Consider the following 15,608-nt stretch of genomic DNA (forward strand, 5'->3'; position numbering starts at 1 on the left):
TTTGCAGAAAGCTTCCTTATCTGTAGGAAAAAGAAATCAATGGTCCATGCAACAGAACAGACACATACAAGAGTGGGTATTCTCAAATTAAATGTTCAGGATCTGAAATAAATGGACACATGCACAGCACACACAGGTCCAACATAAAACTATCAGGTAAATAATCACCTACAAAAAAACACTTATAAACACTAGGAGAGCTACAACAGAGACACTTTTCTCTTTTCATAAACATGTGAATATTTAAATTCCATTAATGATGACAACTTGGACACAGGAGTTTAAATCATACAAGAAAGTTGTAGTTGTGTTACTGTTTGTAATTAATCACAGTAGCATTTAAAGTTCTGTTAGTGTAATATCATGTCGAATTTCATCTACAGATATCAACAACCATTCCACTAGAGAAACGTTGAACAAGAAGGACACTTACAAACAAATATCGAGACACAATGAAAGGAAGATAAGATGAGGAGCATGTCAGTTGAAATCACTTGATTTCAGAGCTAGAAAGACTGCAATGCACAAATTATTTTAAGTGATTCCTCCATTTGTTACAGGCAGAAATGAGCTAGGAGTCAGAAAATGAGTTTTAGTCCATTTCTGTCACTGAGCAAGACCCTGGGCTTATCAGCAATAGTTAGATCACATTCCTATTAATTTTTTTACTGAGGGAGACTGTTATTGTTCTTCATATTTTCTGTTCTTAGAACTGAAGAGTCATAACTGAATCTTTTCATTAATACAGAGTTGCCTATAAAAGGCGCAATGCCTATGCTCAACTCTCATTGCCTAAAGCCATTGTTATAATATTCCCAAATTGTAAATGCTATAATTAAAATTATAAAAGCATGTCAAGTTCCCAAATGTGCTATTTTTTCAGGTATAAAGTCCGATTAATATTTCCTTTATGCTTAACTCATTTAAAGAAAAGAAACTCTTTTGAGTGGAATACTCTTAGCTTTGCTAAGATTATTAATTAAATAAACTGCATCATGTAGACCAATGCAGACTTGTACACTTGTGCTCAAATATATCATATAAAACTAAGTTTGGTTTTACTATCATATAAACAAAATCATTATTGTTAATCTAGTAACAAATCTCATTTAGTCTGAGAAAATAACAGCAATATATTATTGTTGGACTAGATATCTTCTAGAAAATGTCTATGCCACTATAGTATGAATTACCTGAAAAGAAGTGAATCACATATAATTCTCTATAATGTCTAAATGGTCTTATTTTGGCTTTCTAATTTTTTATTTGCTTTAATATTACTTCATTATATTGCTCTTTAAATATGCCCTGGAATAAGTGTAGCATATTACACTGGTTTTTATAGAGTGGCTTGTAAATTATTTTGCTATAAAATCCAATGACATTCATTTTTAAGCTATGGCATTTTTGTGACTCATTTATGATATTTAGTCAGAAATGATAGATGAGAGTTTCTTAATTCTATGAGCATGGATGTGACAGAAATCACTGATGTGAATTATTCTGCTAAAAAGTTCTTAGAGACATCCCTTCAATGTCCTTTCTTAAATCTAAAAAGAGTTTGTTTTAAAAATCTAAGGCTATGTGCAAGAATAGCTAAAATCTCTTATACAATTATTTTATTAGACAATGATATGTTGAAAATAATACTGTAAATATATTATTTCATGGTATGTTAAACCTTAAATATTTTTGTCTTTTTCTCATGTATCACTAACTAAAAGAAAGCTAGAATTTTATTTTTAATAGCTTTCTTCTCCAAATATATGGAATCACTTATTACCAAACACTACTTTTTACTAGTATTGAAAACTCTTAGAGGTTCTTAGACAAAGAATGTGGAAAAAATAGCTGAACTTGTTATATTCCGTGTTAAGGTTTCATAAAGCCATAACTACTTCTGAAAGTTTTAGAACACTGGCTGTAAATCTAACCATTTAAGACTATGTGTCTATAAACTATCTCTTGATTAATGTATATAATATATTAACATCTTTGTTAGATTGCCTGTAATTAAAATATTTTGGAATTTAATTCAATTCAATACACTTTTATTAATATTAACTTGTATTAATATTTATTAACTAATGAAGAAATAGGTGAATTTAAAAATTCCTTCACTTGCAAAGAAGGTCAAAGTCTATTAGGCAGTGTTTGCAAACTAGAAATCTTTTGACTAACCGTAATAGGTGAAAATACAATAGGAGTCTTTTTCTTCTAAATTTATTTTTATATTTAAATTAAAGAAAAACTCTGAGAAGAAAATGGAGAAAACCATAATGCATCATGTTTCCACCCTAACTAAGCATTCTTGGTATTTTTATATGGCAATTTTCAGGTTTGTTCCAACCTGCATGCTTAGCTGTATAGATAGTGCATACATTGTTTTATACCTAGATTTCCATTAATATTTTACCACATACAATATTTTGCACCATGGAATCGTCGACCCATCTTTGTAGCACAGAAGGGTCCACAAAGTGCATTTGCCATAACTTATTTACAATTTTCCTCTTGCTGCAAATTTCTGTCACTATCACATTATATTGAAATCCTTCTTCCAGATTTTGAGATATTTCTGGATGAAAGAGTCCCACAAATGTGATTTCTGGGGCAAATGGAAAAGTCATTTTAATGACTTGATTTCTATGCTAAATTTCTTTCTAAAGAATCTGTGACAATAAACCCAGTAACACACTTTATCAAAGCTCCCATAGTGAGTTTTAACATTTTAAAAAACTTCAATTTTGTCTGTGAAGTATATCTTTATAGTTTACATACTTACTTTCTAATAATGTATTACAGTGAATTACTTGGCTTTTGACATATGATTATATGTTATCATATTGAAAGCATTATCAGAACTCTAATATTTGCAACGTGAACAGACATCAATTAAAGTGAATAATCTTTTGTAAATTATGCCTTCATAAGATCATCATAACAAGGACGTTTATTCACCAAAATTCTTATTTTCTGCCATCTCTAGATAATACAACAGCAATTTATTACAAACATGTTTTTAACTTTCTCTTTTCTGGAGCAAACATCTTTCCCACTAATAGAAACTCCCAGAAAATTAAGTGTGAAATAGTTCTAGTCATTCATCCAGAACCACAGTATTTTAAATATTGATCTGACAAATAGCCAAGACTTTTCAATGATTCACAAAATGAACCTCAAAAATGTATACTTAATATTAATTGACTTGGATTTTCAAAACAATCACCTAATAAAGAAGTGAAAATCATATCTGCTGTTTTTTTTCCAGGTCATAAGAAAAAGAATTAATGCTATTTGCCAAGGTCATGATCAGTTCTTATGGTTAAGAGAATGGTCTTTGGACCAAGAGATACTATGTTTAAATGATCTGTGACAGTGAGATGCTTACTTAACTCTTCAGCTGCCTCATCTCTCATATAAATATATATAAATATAACAATATAAGATGAAACTTTGGGGTTTAATTTCTCCATGAACGTCATTGTTCAGTTTAGTTAACTACTTATACTCCAGCAAACAATCTAGGCTAGATTCTTTGAAAACCAAACATTGTCATGTTAATTGATTTACATATGTGTGTGTGTGTGTGTGTGTGTGTGTGTGTGTGTATAAGTGCACTGATAAATCCTTAAAGTATGGATAATATTCTGAAATGACTGCATCAGTGAACATGATTTATAGCAAATTACCTGTTATTGGCTCAAGTAGTACAAAGGTACTCAGTTATTTTACAAAGCGCAGTTCCACAGAGATAAAAGGATAAAGACCATATATGCTCATGTGGTGGAGAGCAGCATCTTCTGCACAAGGCTTCAGAGGTGTATTACAAAGAATTAAGGAAGCATATTTTATGTTTCATCAGTCCTATTTCTGAGGACACGAATAATCTGTTTTTATGATTTGGAAATTTTTTTTCTGACCAAAAATATCAGAAAGGGAATTTTAAATTTTCTGAGTAACTAAATTTAATCATACTTTGTAGTCAGTATTTGTAGCATGTTTCTTTTCTTTAAAAAAATTTAAAATTAAATATATGACGAAAGTAACATAAAAAGGATCCTGAATACTTTCTTTTTAAATATCATTTTAGATTAATGTGGTGCATACGCAAATTTGTTACTTGAGTATGTTGCATAATGTTGGGGCTTGGGGCTTCCATGAAACCCATCACCCAAATAGTGAACACAGTACTCATTAGCAACTTTAATTATTATGACAAAATTCATTTATTTTATAATTTCAATTTTTAAAATAAATATTTAGATGGCTCTAAGATAAGTAATCTTATCTCTACCTAACTACTGGATGACTTAAACTTGCTAAAATACATAATGTTCTCATGCCTGTAATCCCAGCACTTTGGGAGGCCGAGGCAGGCGGATCACGAGGTCAAGAGATCGAGACCATCCTGGGCAACATGCTGAAACCCAGTCTCTACTAAAAATACAAAAATTAGCTGGGCGTGGTGGCACATGCCTGTAGTCCCAGGTACTCGGGAGGCTGAGGCAGGAGAATTGCTTGAACCCAGGAGGTGGAGGTTGCAGTGAGCCTAGATCATGCCACTGCACTCCAGCCTGGTGATAGAGTGACACTTTGTCTCAAAAAATATATATAATAATAATAAAATGGTGAAGTCTAAAAAAAGTCTTATTTTTATTAAAATATTAAACTGTACTTTGAATAGCATAAATCTTAAATACCTGAGAAGCATTTGTAAAAGGTTATTTAATCTGGAAAAAAAGAAGGGAATAAGGACACGGGAGCCAAGGTCCATTGTATTCTGGAGACACTTTTCTGTATGACTTGGAACTCAATGGAGCTTGTGAACCATTAATTTCAATTACACTGAAAACCCCAAACAAAGGCTGGACATTGTAAATCTCATTAATTTTAAACACATGAGGACCAGAATAAATGGCCTTTGAATTAACTCAATCCAAATTACCTAATATTAAAACATAATTGGAATTCAATTGCTTTAAATTGGTTGTTAGTTGCAAAGAGAATAAATTGCTATACTAAGGTTTATTACAATTTCATCTACTTGGAAAATTTCAAAATAATGTTTTTATAAAGCATGATTCTGATTGAGAAAAAATGAAAATTTCTTGGTTTTTGATATATTTCTATAAAGTCTGGGGAGTTTTATAAAATTTCAGCTCTTTATAAAGGAAATTTTGCTTTGAGTTGCTTAAACTAAATACTAAATTCCAAATACAAAAGTGCAAAGCATTAAATACAGTTGTCAATATATTTAGTGAAATTATAATTTCTATATTTCTAGGTCTCTTACTGCAACCATTTCCATAATGATGAGGCAAAGCACAATTTTAATTAGCCTACTAATAATGAAAATATATTAAAATAAGAAGAAATACGTTGCAAAATAAAAAGAATATAAAAGTGTTGCTAAAATGAGACTACATTTTCCAAATAGAAATAAAAAGTATTTTGAAAAATCTGCCCATTTGTTTTATCATTATTCCCATACACCTGTATAGAGTAAAGCCAATGTGTAAAAATATTACTATAATTATTTTGTGTTATTTGTACTAGCCTTTATAATATTTGATTAGATTTTATATAAGATCTAATTGTTTGGAGGCAACATTACATCAGGACCCCTATTATTAATATCCTAATTTTAAGTAAAAAATTAATAAACCTATGGAAAATGGTAAGGCCTTTTTCTTAACTTCAAGTTGCATTTACAGAAAACTAAGAAAAACAGGTCACATACAATTTAATCCAATTCACATTGAAAATCTGTAATATAAACACACAACATGTGAATACTTATACCTGAGAAAAATTGTGCTTTGAAGCCCTTCTTGGATACAGTATTGTCAGACTTGAATTCAATTCTCATACTGTTGAACTGGGATGTGATCACTTCAGGCACTTCAGCACCACAGAATTTGCCATGCAGTTTAGACTCAGAGGTAAGACCACTCCAGATCTCCACATAATCATATTTACAAACCTGGAAAGAAACGCTGTTATCCGTTACCAGATTTGTGAGTACAAGATGACTGACATTTATCTTAGAAAAATGTATCGTGTTTTTCCCATTTTACTCTCATGGTAGTCTAACTGGAACTAACAGGTAAAGAAAAAAATCAGGCTGGACACAGTGGCTTATGCCTGTAATCCTAGCACTTGGAGAGGTAGAGGCAGGCAAATCACTTGAGCTCAGGAGTTCGAGACCAGCCTGGGTAACACGGCAAAAACTTATCTCTACAAAAACTATACAGTTAGCCACATATGGTAGCGTGTGCTCATTGTCCTAACTACTTGGAAAGCTGAGATTGAGCCTGGGAGGTCGAGGCTGCTGTGAGTTGTGATCATGACACTGCACTCCAGCCTGGGCAATAGAGTGAGATTCTGGTTTTTGTTTTGTTTTGTTTTGTTTTGTTTTAAGAAAAGGTGTTCCACTATGAGGTAGAAGGCATGAAAGACAGATTCCAGAATTTTGCTCTGAATATCTTCAAGATTTATACAAGTGTTGTTAATATGAGACTACATTTTCCAAACACAAAGATTTACGCTATGAATATGCACAATCATGCATATATTTGCATATGATATATATGATACATATATTTATATAAATATATATAATATATAAATATCATATATTTCATATGCAAATATATGCATGTTTGTGTATATTTATAGCATAAATCTTTTTCAAAAAACACAAAAAGATAAAGAGAACTGAAATTAATATATTTTAAAATGATGGTGCTGATAGAAGAAGAGCAGCAGTTGCTATCCTTTTTAAAACATATTTTAAATTTTCACTAGGAACTGTGAATATACTTGTCATGTGCTGTCTTATTTAATACTGACAACAATTACGTGAAATTGGTACAATAAGCCTGTGAAACAACTACTAGCAATAGAAATAGCACTTCCCATTGTAGAGATGGGAAAACTGAAGTTCAGAAATTTTTATATAGCTTCTCCAAAATTATGCTTGTCATACATGGCAATGTGGTGGTTAACAACATGGAGTTTGGTTTAGTCCAGTGTCGTTCCCCAGAAACACCATATTCTAATGAGAACAGCACCATTAGTAACTTTAAAAGAGAAAGATGGATACTTGATGTATAATAAAAAAGATTATTTGCCTGTTAAACTTATTGAAGGATTGATATTTCTTAATTTATTTTTGTTGCTGAGTGCTGTGAAGTTACTCTGTAGGATTGCTGCAGGACTGCAAACACATAGGAACTCTATTCAGTGCATAGGAACTCTTAGACTAAAATAAGATGGCCTCATTCTGATTTATATGTAATCTACTAACAACACCAAAATGGAAGAAGCTAAATGAATGCCAGGTATTTTTAAGCAGTTTTATGGCCACTAACAGATGTTTCCATAATACACTTTTCCAAAGTTCCAACAGGGCATATGTTCAAGAACACATCTTGCATGAATGACCTTATTACATAAATGTGTAATTAGCAAGGTTTAACAATGCATATGATTGAACCCTGGGGCATGATCTGTGCTTTGAAATATGTCAACTCAAATTACTGCTTCTTGTGATATTAATTAGGTGTAAATAAGCAAAATGCTGCTAGGGAAAATGAAATAACTTTTCTACTAACTTTGTTACAATTGCAATTTTTGTTTGGAGAGTTCCAACATAATATAAAAGAATGTTTCCAAGGCTAAAGGGTTTACCATTGACTTTCCTTTGGAATATCAATATAATGAAGAAAATAATGAAGTTTTAAGCTTAACCCACTATTCTGTAAGTCACGTTTTTGCTCAGGCCTTTTATTTTAAATAGCTAAGATGCCAAACTACAAAAATACAGAGAATTCTATAACAGCTTTCTACACAGTAACACCATTATAAATTAAAGAAAACAGGGATATGTTAACACAGTTTGTAAAGAGCCCTTCTATGAATGGTGACCACGACTATGAGAATAATGCTTTCAGAATACAACATCTCAGTTATATAAAACCATCTACCCTGCTTTCTTCTGAATGCAAACCTCTAGACTTCTTAAAAATATCTATCAATTAATGAATCAAAATGTCCCACCCAACACACTAATAGCTTTAGGGAAAACTATGGGAGTAGATCTCATTCAACAGTAAGTTCATATCAAATTGCAGAATTGGTAGGGACGTTCTCATTTTCAAAAGTTGTAGCTTAAAAAAAAACCCTTCTAAAATAGTTTAAATATTATTTTCTTTATTTCAATATTTCTCCAAATTTTAGTTATTAACAGAAAATTATATTTCAGGTGGATAAAGTATGTTAAAAGGATAAACTGTAGCCTTTCTCATTAAAAACTTATGCATAATGTTAAAAAGAAGCTCAAAAGGCCCATTGAGTTCCAAGATTCTACAAATCCTTGAAATATGTAAGTTCATCACATTTCAAACCTTAGTTTTCTTTATGGGAACACATTAGTCAGCTACCACTTTTTACTTTAAAGCCACTAGTGAAAAACTAAAACTTCCTTGGTTACTACAAGCTAAATTAAGAGGGAAAACAGTAATTAAAGAGGCCAAGCACGGTGGCTCACGCCTGTAATCCAGGCACTTTTGCAGTCTGAGGCGGGCGGATCACTTGAGGTCAGGAGTTCAAGACCAGCCTGACCAACATGGTGAAGCCCCATCTCTATTAAAACACAAAAATTAGCCCGGCGTGGTGGTGTGTGCCTGTAATCCCAGCTACTCGGAAGGCTGAGGCAGGGAGAATTGTTTGAACCTGGGAGATGGAGGATCACGCCACTGCACTCCAGCCTGGGCAAAGGAGCAAGACTCCATCTAAAAAAAAAAAGGAAAGAACGAAAAGTAGGCAGTAAAAAAGGAAGAAGCAAAGATAAATACACAAAAGCAAAATTACGGCATAAAACCCACAAATATTGCTTCTGTTCGGTGATATACATCAGAGACAAAAGTGCCCAACTGATAAACATCAAAGACAAAATTATTTTTGTGAGGTAATTTTATTTTACGGATGGATAAAAGTTATGTTCATTTAATAAACATCAAAAATGTTGTTCAGAGAAGGGATACAAAGGAAGTTAAAAAAAGAAGAGAAAGTACAGAAGATTAAACAAAACCAATGTTTATAACCTTTCCTCTGGAATTAAACCAGTGTTGACACAAAGGACATTTTTGTGAAAGTTCACACTTCAGGCTTGACATTCCATATGAATTTGATGTGTGTGTGTATGCAGTAGCACACAGGAATTTTCAAATAAATGATGTCACTTGTTTAAATGTGGTCACCTGACAAAAACTGTACCTTTAGTAGAATAAGGTACAGTTTGTATAAAAAAAAAAAAAAGATAGGTTTAGCTAAATACATCTTTTGCTGAGGTTAAAAAAATTAATCTTTCTTTATGAACCATGAGCACATTTATAATGAAAGCTTCATATATAATGAAAATGTACCCATTTCCGTAAGTAAAATATGCCGAGTTCTTCCAAATGATATTTTTGTTATGACTCAGCCAGAGGATTTTGGTTTATTTTTTCTAGAAATGTCTCTGTGACATGAAGCTGACCCTAAATACTCCATAGTTCTTTAATAAATCAAGAAAATAGTAAATATTAAATACACAAAATAAAAACTCCCTCTAGGTAATTTTCAATCTTCCAGAAACAGTCTAAACTAAGATTCATAAGCAGTTGCAGAAATGAGCCGTAGGACAAAGAAAGAATACAATGTCTCTCCTATTTTACTACATTCTTCCTTCTTTCCTTTCTTATTTTTGAATTTGACAGCTTGCCTTTAGGGAGTTTCTTTCTTTTTTTTTTTTTGAGACAGGGTCTTGTTCTGTTGCCAGGTGCCAGGCTGGAGTCAAGTGGCCAATCTCAGCTCACCGCAACCTACGCCTCCTGGGTTCAAGCAATTCTCCTGCCTCAGTCCCCAAAGTATCTGGGACCACAGGTGCGCGCCACCATGCCTGGCTAACTTTTGTATTTTATTTTATTTTTTTAGTAGAGACGGGGTTTCACCATGATCTCGATCTTGACCTTGTGATCCTCCCGCCTCGGCCTCCCAAAGTGCTGGGATTACAGGCGTGAGCCACCGTGTCCGGCCGCCTAAAGGGAGTTTCAAAACATGATTTAAAAATTACAGTTATTGTTTACTTACCTCATTGCCTTCCAATTCAAAAAACTCAAACTTCACAGAAATTCTGTATTGGGTTGGTGCAATCACTTGCCACACACAGTTTTTATTAGGAGGGTACTCCTTCGGCCAGCCTGGGGTGGTTATGGTGCCATTAAGTTTGGTAAGAAGTCCACCACAAGCAGCTGGAAGAAAAGAAAAGTAAAAGATGTATTCCTTCCATAAAGTCACTCATTTCTTAGCACCTGTCCAGTAATGAATATCCAAACATCTCAGCTCTAAATTTCAACCATCTTCTGGGTTTCAAAATCCAGAAATGGCAGTCTCTGTACCACGGTCTTTATACAACTATTGCAGTCATTAAGACTCATTTTAAAAGTGTTATTTTGTAGCTTAGGAGCCAAGAATATTATGGCTGTACTACATTTTAGTCACTTTAAAGTAGGGCGAGCAATTTAAAACAATGAAAAAACCTGGGTCTTAGTTTTCTTATCTTTTAATTAGGTCTAATAATATCTTGTAGTGTCTTGGCCACTACTGAATTAAGAAAAAAATAATATTTTTTGTCAAAATTCAGAAGGGTGTTTAGAGATTTAAGGAAAAGATATATATAAAGTACAGTATAGGCTGATGTAAAAAAACCAAGTCAATTGTTCATTTCCTCAAACTTCTTTCCAAGACAAGTAACTCTATATTACCTGAGCTAGCAGACAAGATAAATTATGGTAAATAGAACATATTTGTTATTTCAAAAGCCCCATTTAAACACTGATTTTCTCTTTAAATATATCTATGATTATCTGTTTTTAAAAGGTTTTATTTAAACTCCCTCTCTTCCTTATCAACAGTATAATTAGCAAAATCATGGTATCCGAAAGCAAGTTGAGTGAAAAGAACATACATTGTACACAGTTCGTAATTAATTCTTAAGGACTCAAGAGTTCCCTAAAATAACTGGTCCCTTTTTTGCCTTTGTGCACATGTGTATGTGTGTGTGTGTGTGCGCGCACAAAGACATACAGACATATACATATATGCTATATTTATGAGTATAGCATAAACACAAAGACATATACATGTATTCTATAAAGTATATACACATACTACCTGTACATTCACTTTTACCACTTTCTTGGTAAAGTACTATAATTATTTCTAATAATACACAGAAACAGTAGTCTTGTTATTTTTTGATTGTCTCTTTTAAAAATATACCACTTCAGGCCGGGCGCGGTGGCTCACTCCTATAATCCCAGCACTTTGGGAGGCCGAGGTGGGTGGATCACGAGGTCAAGAGATCGAGACCATCATTGTCAACATGGTGAAACCTCGTCTCTACTAAAAATACAAAAATTAGCTGGGCAAGGTGGTATGCGCCTGTAGTTCCAGCTACTTGGGAGGCTGAGGCAGGAGAATTGCTTGAACCCAGGAGATGGAGGTTGAGGTGAGCTGAGATTGTGCCATTGCACTCCAGCCTGGGTAATGAGAGTGAAAATCCGTCTCAAAAAAAAAAAAAAAATTAAAAATACATCACTTCATCACTAGGACTTTTTAATTCTAGTAAAGGGGGAAGATTAGTAGTTTAGTAGGTGGCATGGAGACTTCTGGAAGCCAAAAAACTTTTAAGGAAAAACAGGGGGTCTCTGATTTTTGCTAAATAGGTCAGCAGGTGTGTGTGCATTAAGCAAATAATTATTTCCCTTTTGCCACTTACTATATCCTCTATTATAGGTACAGTAGAGAGCAGGTGCTCATTTTCAGAGGACTAACATTTTGGTGGGAGACACCAACAGTAAACCAATAAATACATAAATATAAATAACGGTAAACTGCTACACAGTCTATGAAGATGAATTTTGCAGAAATTTTAAAAGAGGAATAAAGGAGGGATAGACTCGAGGAAAAAGGGTCTTCCAATTCATTCTGCCTGTAATAGAGGTATGGGTGCTGTAATAGGGTAGAGACAGGGAAAATAAAAAAGAGTGAGCTTTAAAATCTGAAGGAAGAGATAATAGGTAATGGTAACAAAACATTGTACAAGAAACGTCATCTTAGAATGTAAAGAGGAAATGCAGATCACCATGACAAAAGTGTCTTTAAAAATCGATCATTCATTCATAAAACACATATTGATCTCCTGCTTTATGTCTGACTGTGCTAGATGTTAGAGATACAAAGGTGACTCTGACCCAAGACTTCTCATTTTAATAAGGGAGACATATCTATAGACTATGATAAGAAGAAGATAAAACAAATGGTGAATGGACAGATGAATAGATGGAGAAATGGAAGGATGAATAGATAGACAGATGGATAAAGATCTAGATCTAGATAGAGACAGAAATAGATCTAGATATATTAACATACGTGGAGGTCTGGTATGACAGATGGATGAATGAATGATAGTAGGATGGATAGATAAATAAAAATCTAGATCCAGACAGAGATAGTTATAGGTATATTCATATACACAAACACAATGGCCTGTGGATAGATGGATGGATGGACGGATGAATGGAAGGATGGATATAAATCTAGGTCTAGATGTAGATCTAGATATAGACGAATCTAGATAGAAACGGATATAGATAAATTTATTTATATATGCATTTTTGTATGAAATGCTTTGGCTATGTCTTCACCCAAATCTCATCCTGAGTTGTAGCTCCCATAATTTTCACATGTCATGGGAGGGACCCGGGAGGAGGTACCTGAATCATGGGGTAGGTCTTTTCCATGCTGTTCTCATGATAGTGAGAAAGTCTTAAGAGATCTGATGGTTTTATGAAAGGGAGTTCCCCTGCACACACTCTCTGGCCCGCTGCCATATAGGATGCACCTTTGCTCTTCCTTAGTTTTTTACATGATTGTGAGGCCTCCCCAGCCATGTGGAACTGTGAATCTATTAAACCTCTCTCCATTATAAATTACCAAATCTTAGGTATGTCTTTATTTGCATAATAAATATGCTAATATGTCTGTATTAGCAGCATGAGGACGGGCTAATACAGTTTGTGTTATGCATATATAAACAAGGTGGCCTGGTAATCAAAGGAGGAAAGGGCTGATTCTATAACACGAACCCATAGTCACATCAGCTGTGACTATGAATTGAGTCTTACTAATTGAGAAAAGAGGTCACTACAGGAAAAAGGGAAGGAAAGGGGAAAACAGAGAAAGAATGAGAATATAAGAAAGAAATAAAAAACTTTGGGGGGTGGGGGTCCAGACAGGAGTGCAGTCATACCTTCACAGCTCCTCCTGTTGGGCCCCAGCTCATAGCCGGGCTCACAGGTGCACTGGTAACTACCCAGGGTGTTCAGACATCGCTGCTCACAGCCTCCACGGTCAGGTTTGGCACACTCATCTTCCTCTATGAAAATGGCCATAGTTACAGAACAACTATACATATACAAATATACATACATATATGTATACCTATATACACACATATATATATATATGGGTATAAATATTTCTAAAAACCTACTATACTTAATGGTTCCAAATAAAATGGAAACAATTTATTGCTTCCATCAACAAAGGAGCAGGAACAACACGTAAGCCCCTGATGGATAATGTGCAAAAAATTCATGTTGCTGCCACCTAAGCATTGTCAAAGAACCCAGAGAAGTCCTAGAAACCTATAGCTGGAACAACTGAAGATCACCTTATCTCAGATACAGTGTGAGTTTTTCTGACTCTGAAGTCAAATGAGGATAATGAAGCCTAGGCTTTTTTTCTGAATGAAATTAAAAAACTTACTAAGAAGCACAGCTTTGGCAATGCTAATTTTACATTATAGCTTGAGATATCTGCAAAAATCCTTTAAAGAAATATCATTATTAAGAAATAGATTGCACTGAATATAAATTTAAAAGATATAAAACTTAGAAATTGACTGGATCTCTTTAAATCTAAAACATTGTGTTTCTTATATAGACATTTTGCTCCAGAAAATATGATAACCCCATATTTTAATATATATATGGTATAATTGTATATTGAAACACAAAAATATACATAAAGTATATATATAATATATACTATTTTAAAAAATGTATATGACAGGATACTCCATAATTAGACAAATAGTAAACATGCTCTGAAGAAATCATGCATCAGCGAGACATTTTTGATAAGTAAATATATGAATATCACATGAAAGAAGCTTGATAGCATATTTTTTTCTATGAAATATATAACTACAGAAAATTTCAAACATATAAATGGAGATTTTAGTGAACTTTTTTAATACCTGTAGTATAAATACCAAGTTTTCTTATCTTTTAATTCATATGATGAATAAAATAGCTCCCAGGGAAAATCCATTATACTGTTCTTCTTTAAATTATGACAATATTTACATATCCATAACTCTAAGTATTGCAATATACAATTGAATCATTTACCTTATCCTATATCATTTATCGTATAAAAATCAATATCGAGGAAAATTTTGTTTTCTCTTCCCATAGAAAAATTGTATTCTACAATGACACACAACGAAAGTGTCTATGAATTTCCTAAATGCACATGTGATGTTAATATTTTCACTTAAGTATTTGCTTTCTTTCTAACTCACAATACAAGCCAAATATGGGACATAAGAATAAACTGAAATGTAGTTATGCAATTGAAAATCAAAGCTGATCAGAGATAATCATTTGTCAAAAAGACGTTTTAGATATCAGAATATTCTGCAAGGAGGTCATATTATTTCCAATGTGGGGAAACACTAGTCTGAAAGAAAGTAATGCTGACACCTGGAAACAAATAGATAAACTTCATGTCAGTAACCTTCTTCTGTTCATGAATTCTTGGTTGGTTATTTGAATTGCAAATATTGTCTTTCTGTCTGTATAACCCTTTCTAGAACTTGCTGTTTTGACTATTTCATAAAAAACAGATGGTTGAATATACTAATGGAGTTCCTACCCTGTGCTACAGTTCTGAACTCTAATATTTTATTAATAACCATTTCTATCAAAACTCTCCAAAATATCCTTATTCATATTCAACTTTCAATCCAACTTTCTGTAGTTCTCCCCTAACTCAAAGCTAAAAATCACATTTATCCTTGATAAAGAAAATCTGACATTTGAAAATTATTTCAAATTACCTTTAAAAAAGTTAGCAGCAAACCCTGCTTTGTTCACAGTTCCATCCGAAAAAAATTTCATCCACAAAGTATTGGAGGTAGATCTTACATCTTCAGGTTTCTCATGACCACAGAAACGCCCTATCAATGGACTGTTTTCACTGGTTCCATCTCTAACTTCCAGGTGGTCATAAACACAGTTGTCATGTTTTTCAATCTACAACAGTAAAAATATGTGAACATATATGTCTATAAATACATCAGTTTCTATAGGAGAATAGATGTCTTCTCAGTCCCATACTTCTGATTTGTTAATTATAAAAGGTTATTTGTATCAAATGAATGTACTTGAGTGTTTCTCATGAGTCTACACTGTAATAGCCATGAACAAAGA

At 33.2% G+C, this 15,608-nt stretch overlaps 1 protein-coding gene across 9 annotated transcripts in view; it reads right to left on the bottom strand.

Annotated features, from left to right (window-relative positions):
• The window catches only part of LOC105732479 (tolloid-like protein 1), a 256,428-nt gene that overhangs the window by 45,310 nt on the left and 195,510 nt on the right, over positions 1 to 15,608 (bottom strand). For 6 of the 9 annotated variants that reach the window (XM_012474568.3, XM_064383750.1, XM_064383749.1 and 3 more), the window contains 4 exons: positions 15,236 to 15,431; positions 13,361 to 13,486; positions 10,138 to 10,298; positions 5,806 to 5,986 (listed from right to left, as the gene is read on the bottom strand). In XM_012474568.3, coding sequence (XP_012329991.1) covers positions 5,806 to 5,986; positions 10,138 to 10,298; positions 13,361 to 13,486; positions 15,236 to 15,431 — 664 coding nt within the window. Of the gene's footprint in view, positions 1 to 3,628; positions 3,814 to 5,805; positions 5,987 to 8,739; positions 8,799 to 10,137; positions 10,299 to 13,360; positions 13,487 to 15,235; positions 15,432 to 15,608 lie in introns of those variants that run through there. The other 3 variants (XR_010345339.1, XM_021674245.2, XM_064383751.1) reach the window with 3 other exon arrangements.

This window comes from Aotus nancymaae, unplaced genomic scaffold (assembly GCF_030222135.1).
Source record: "Aotus nancymaae isolate 86718 unplaced genomic scaffold, 86718_ANA_hifiasm-v0.15.2.pri h1tg000033l, whole genome shotgun sequence".
NCBI classification, from domain to species: Eukaryota; Metazoa; Chordata; class Mammalia; order Primates; family Aotidae; genus Aotus; species Aotus nancymaae.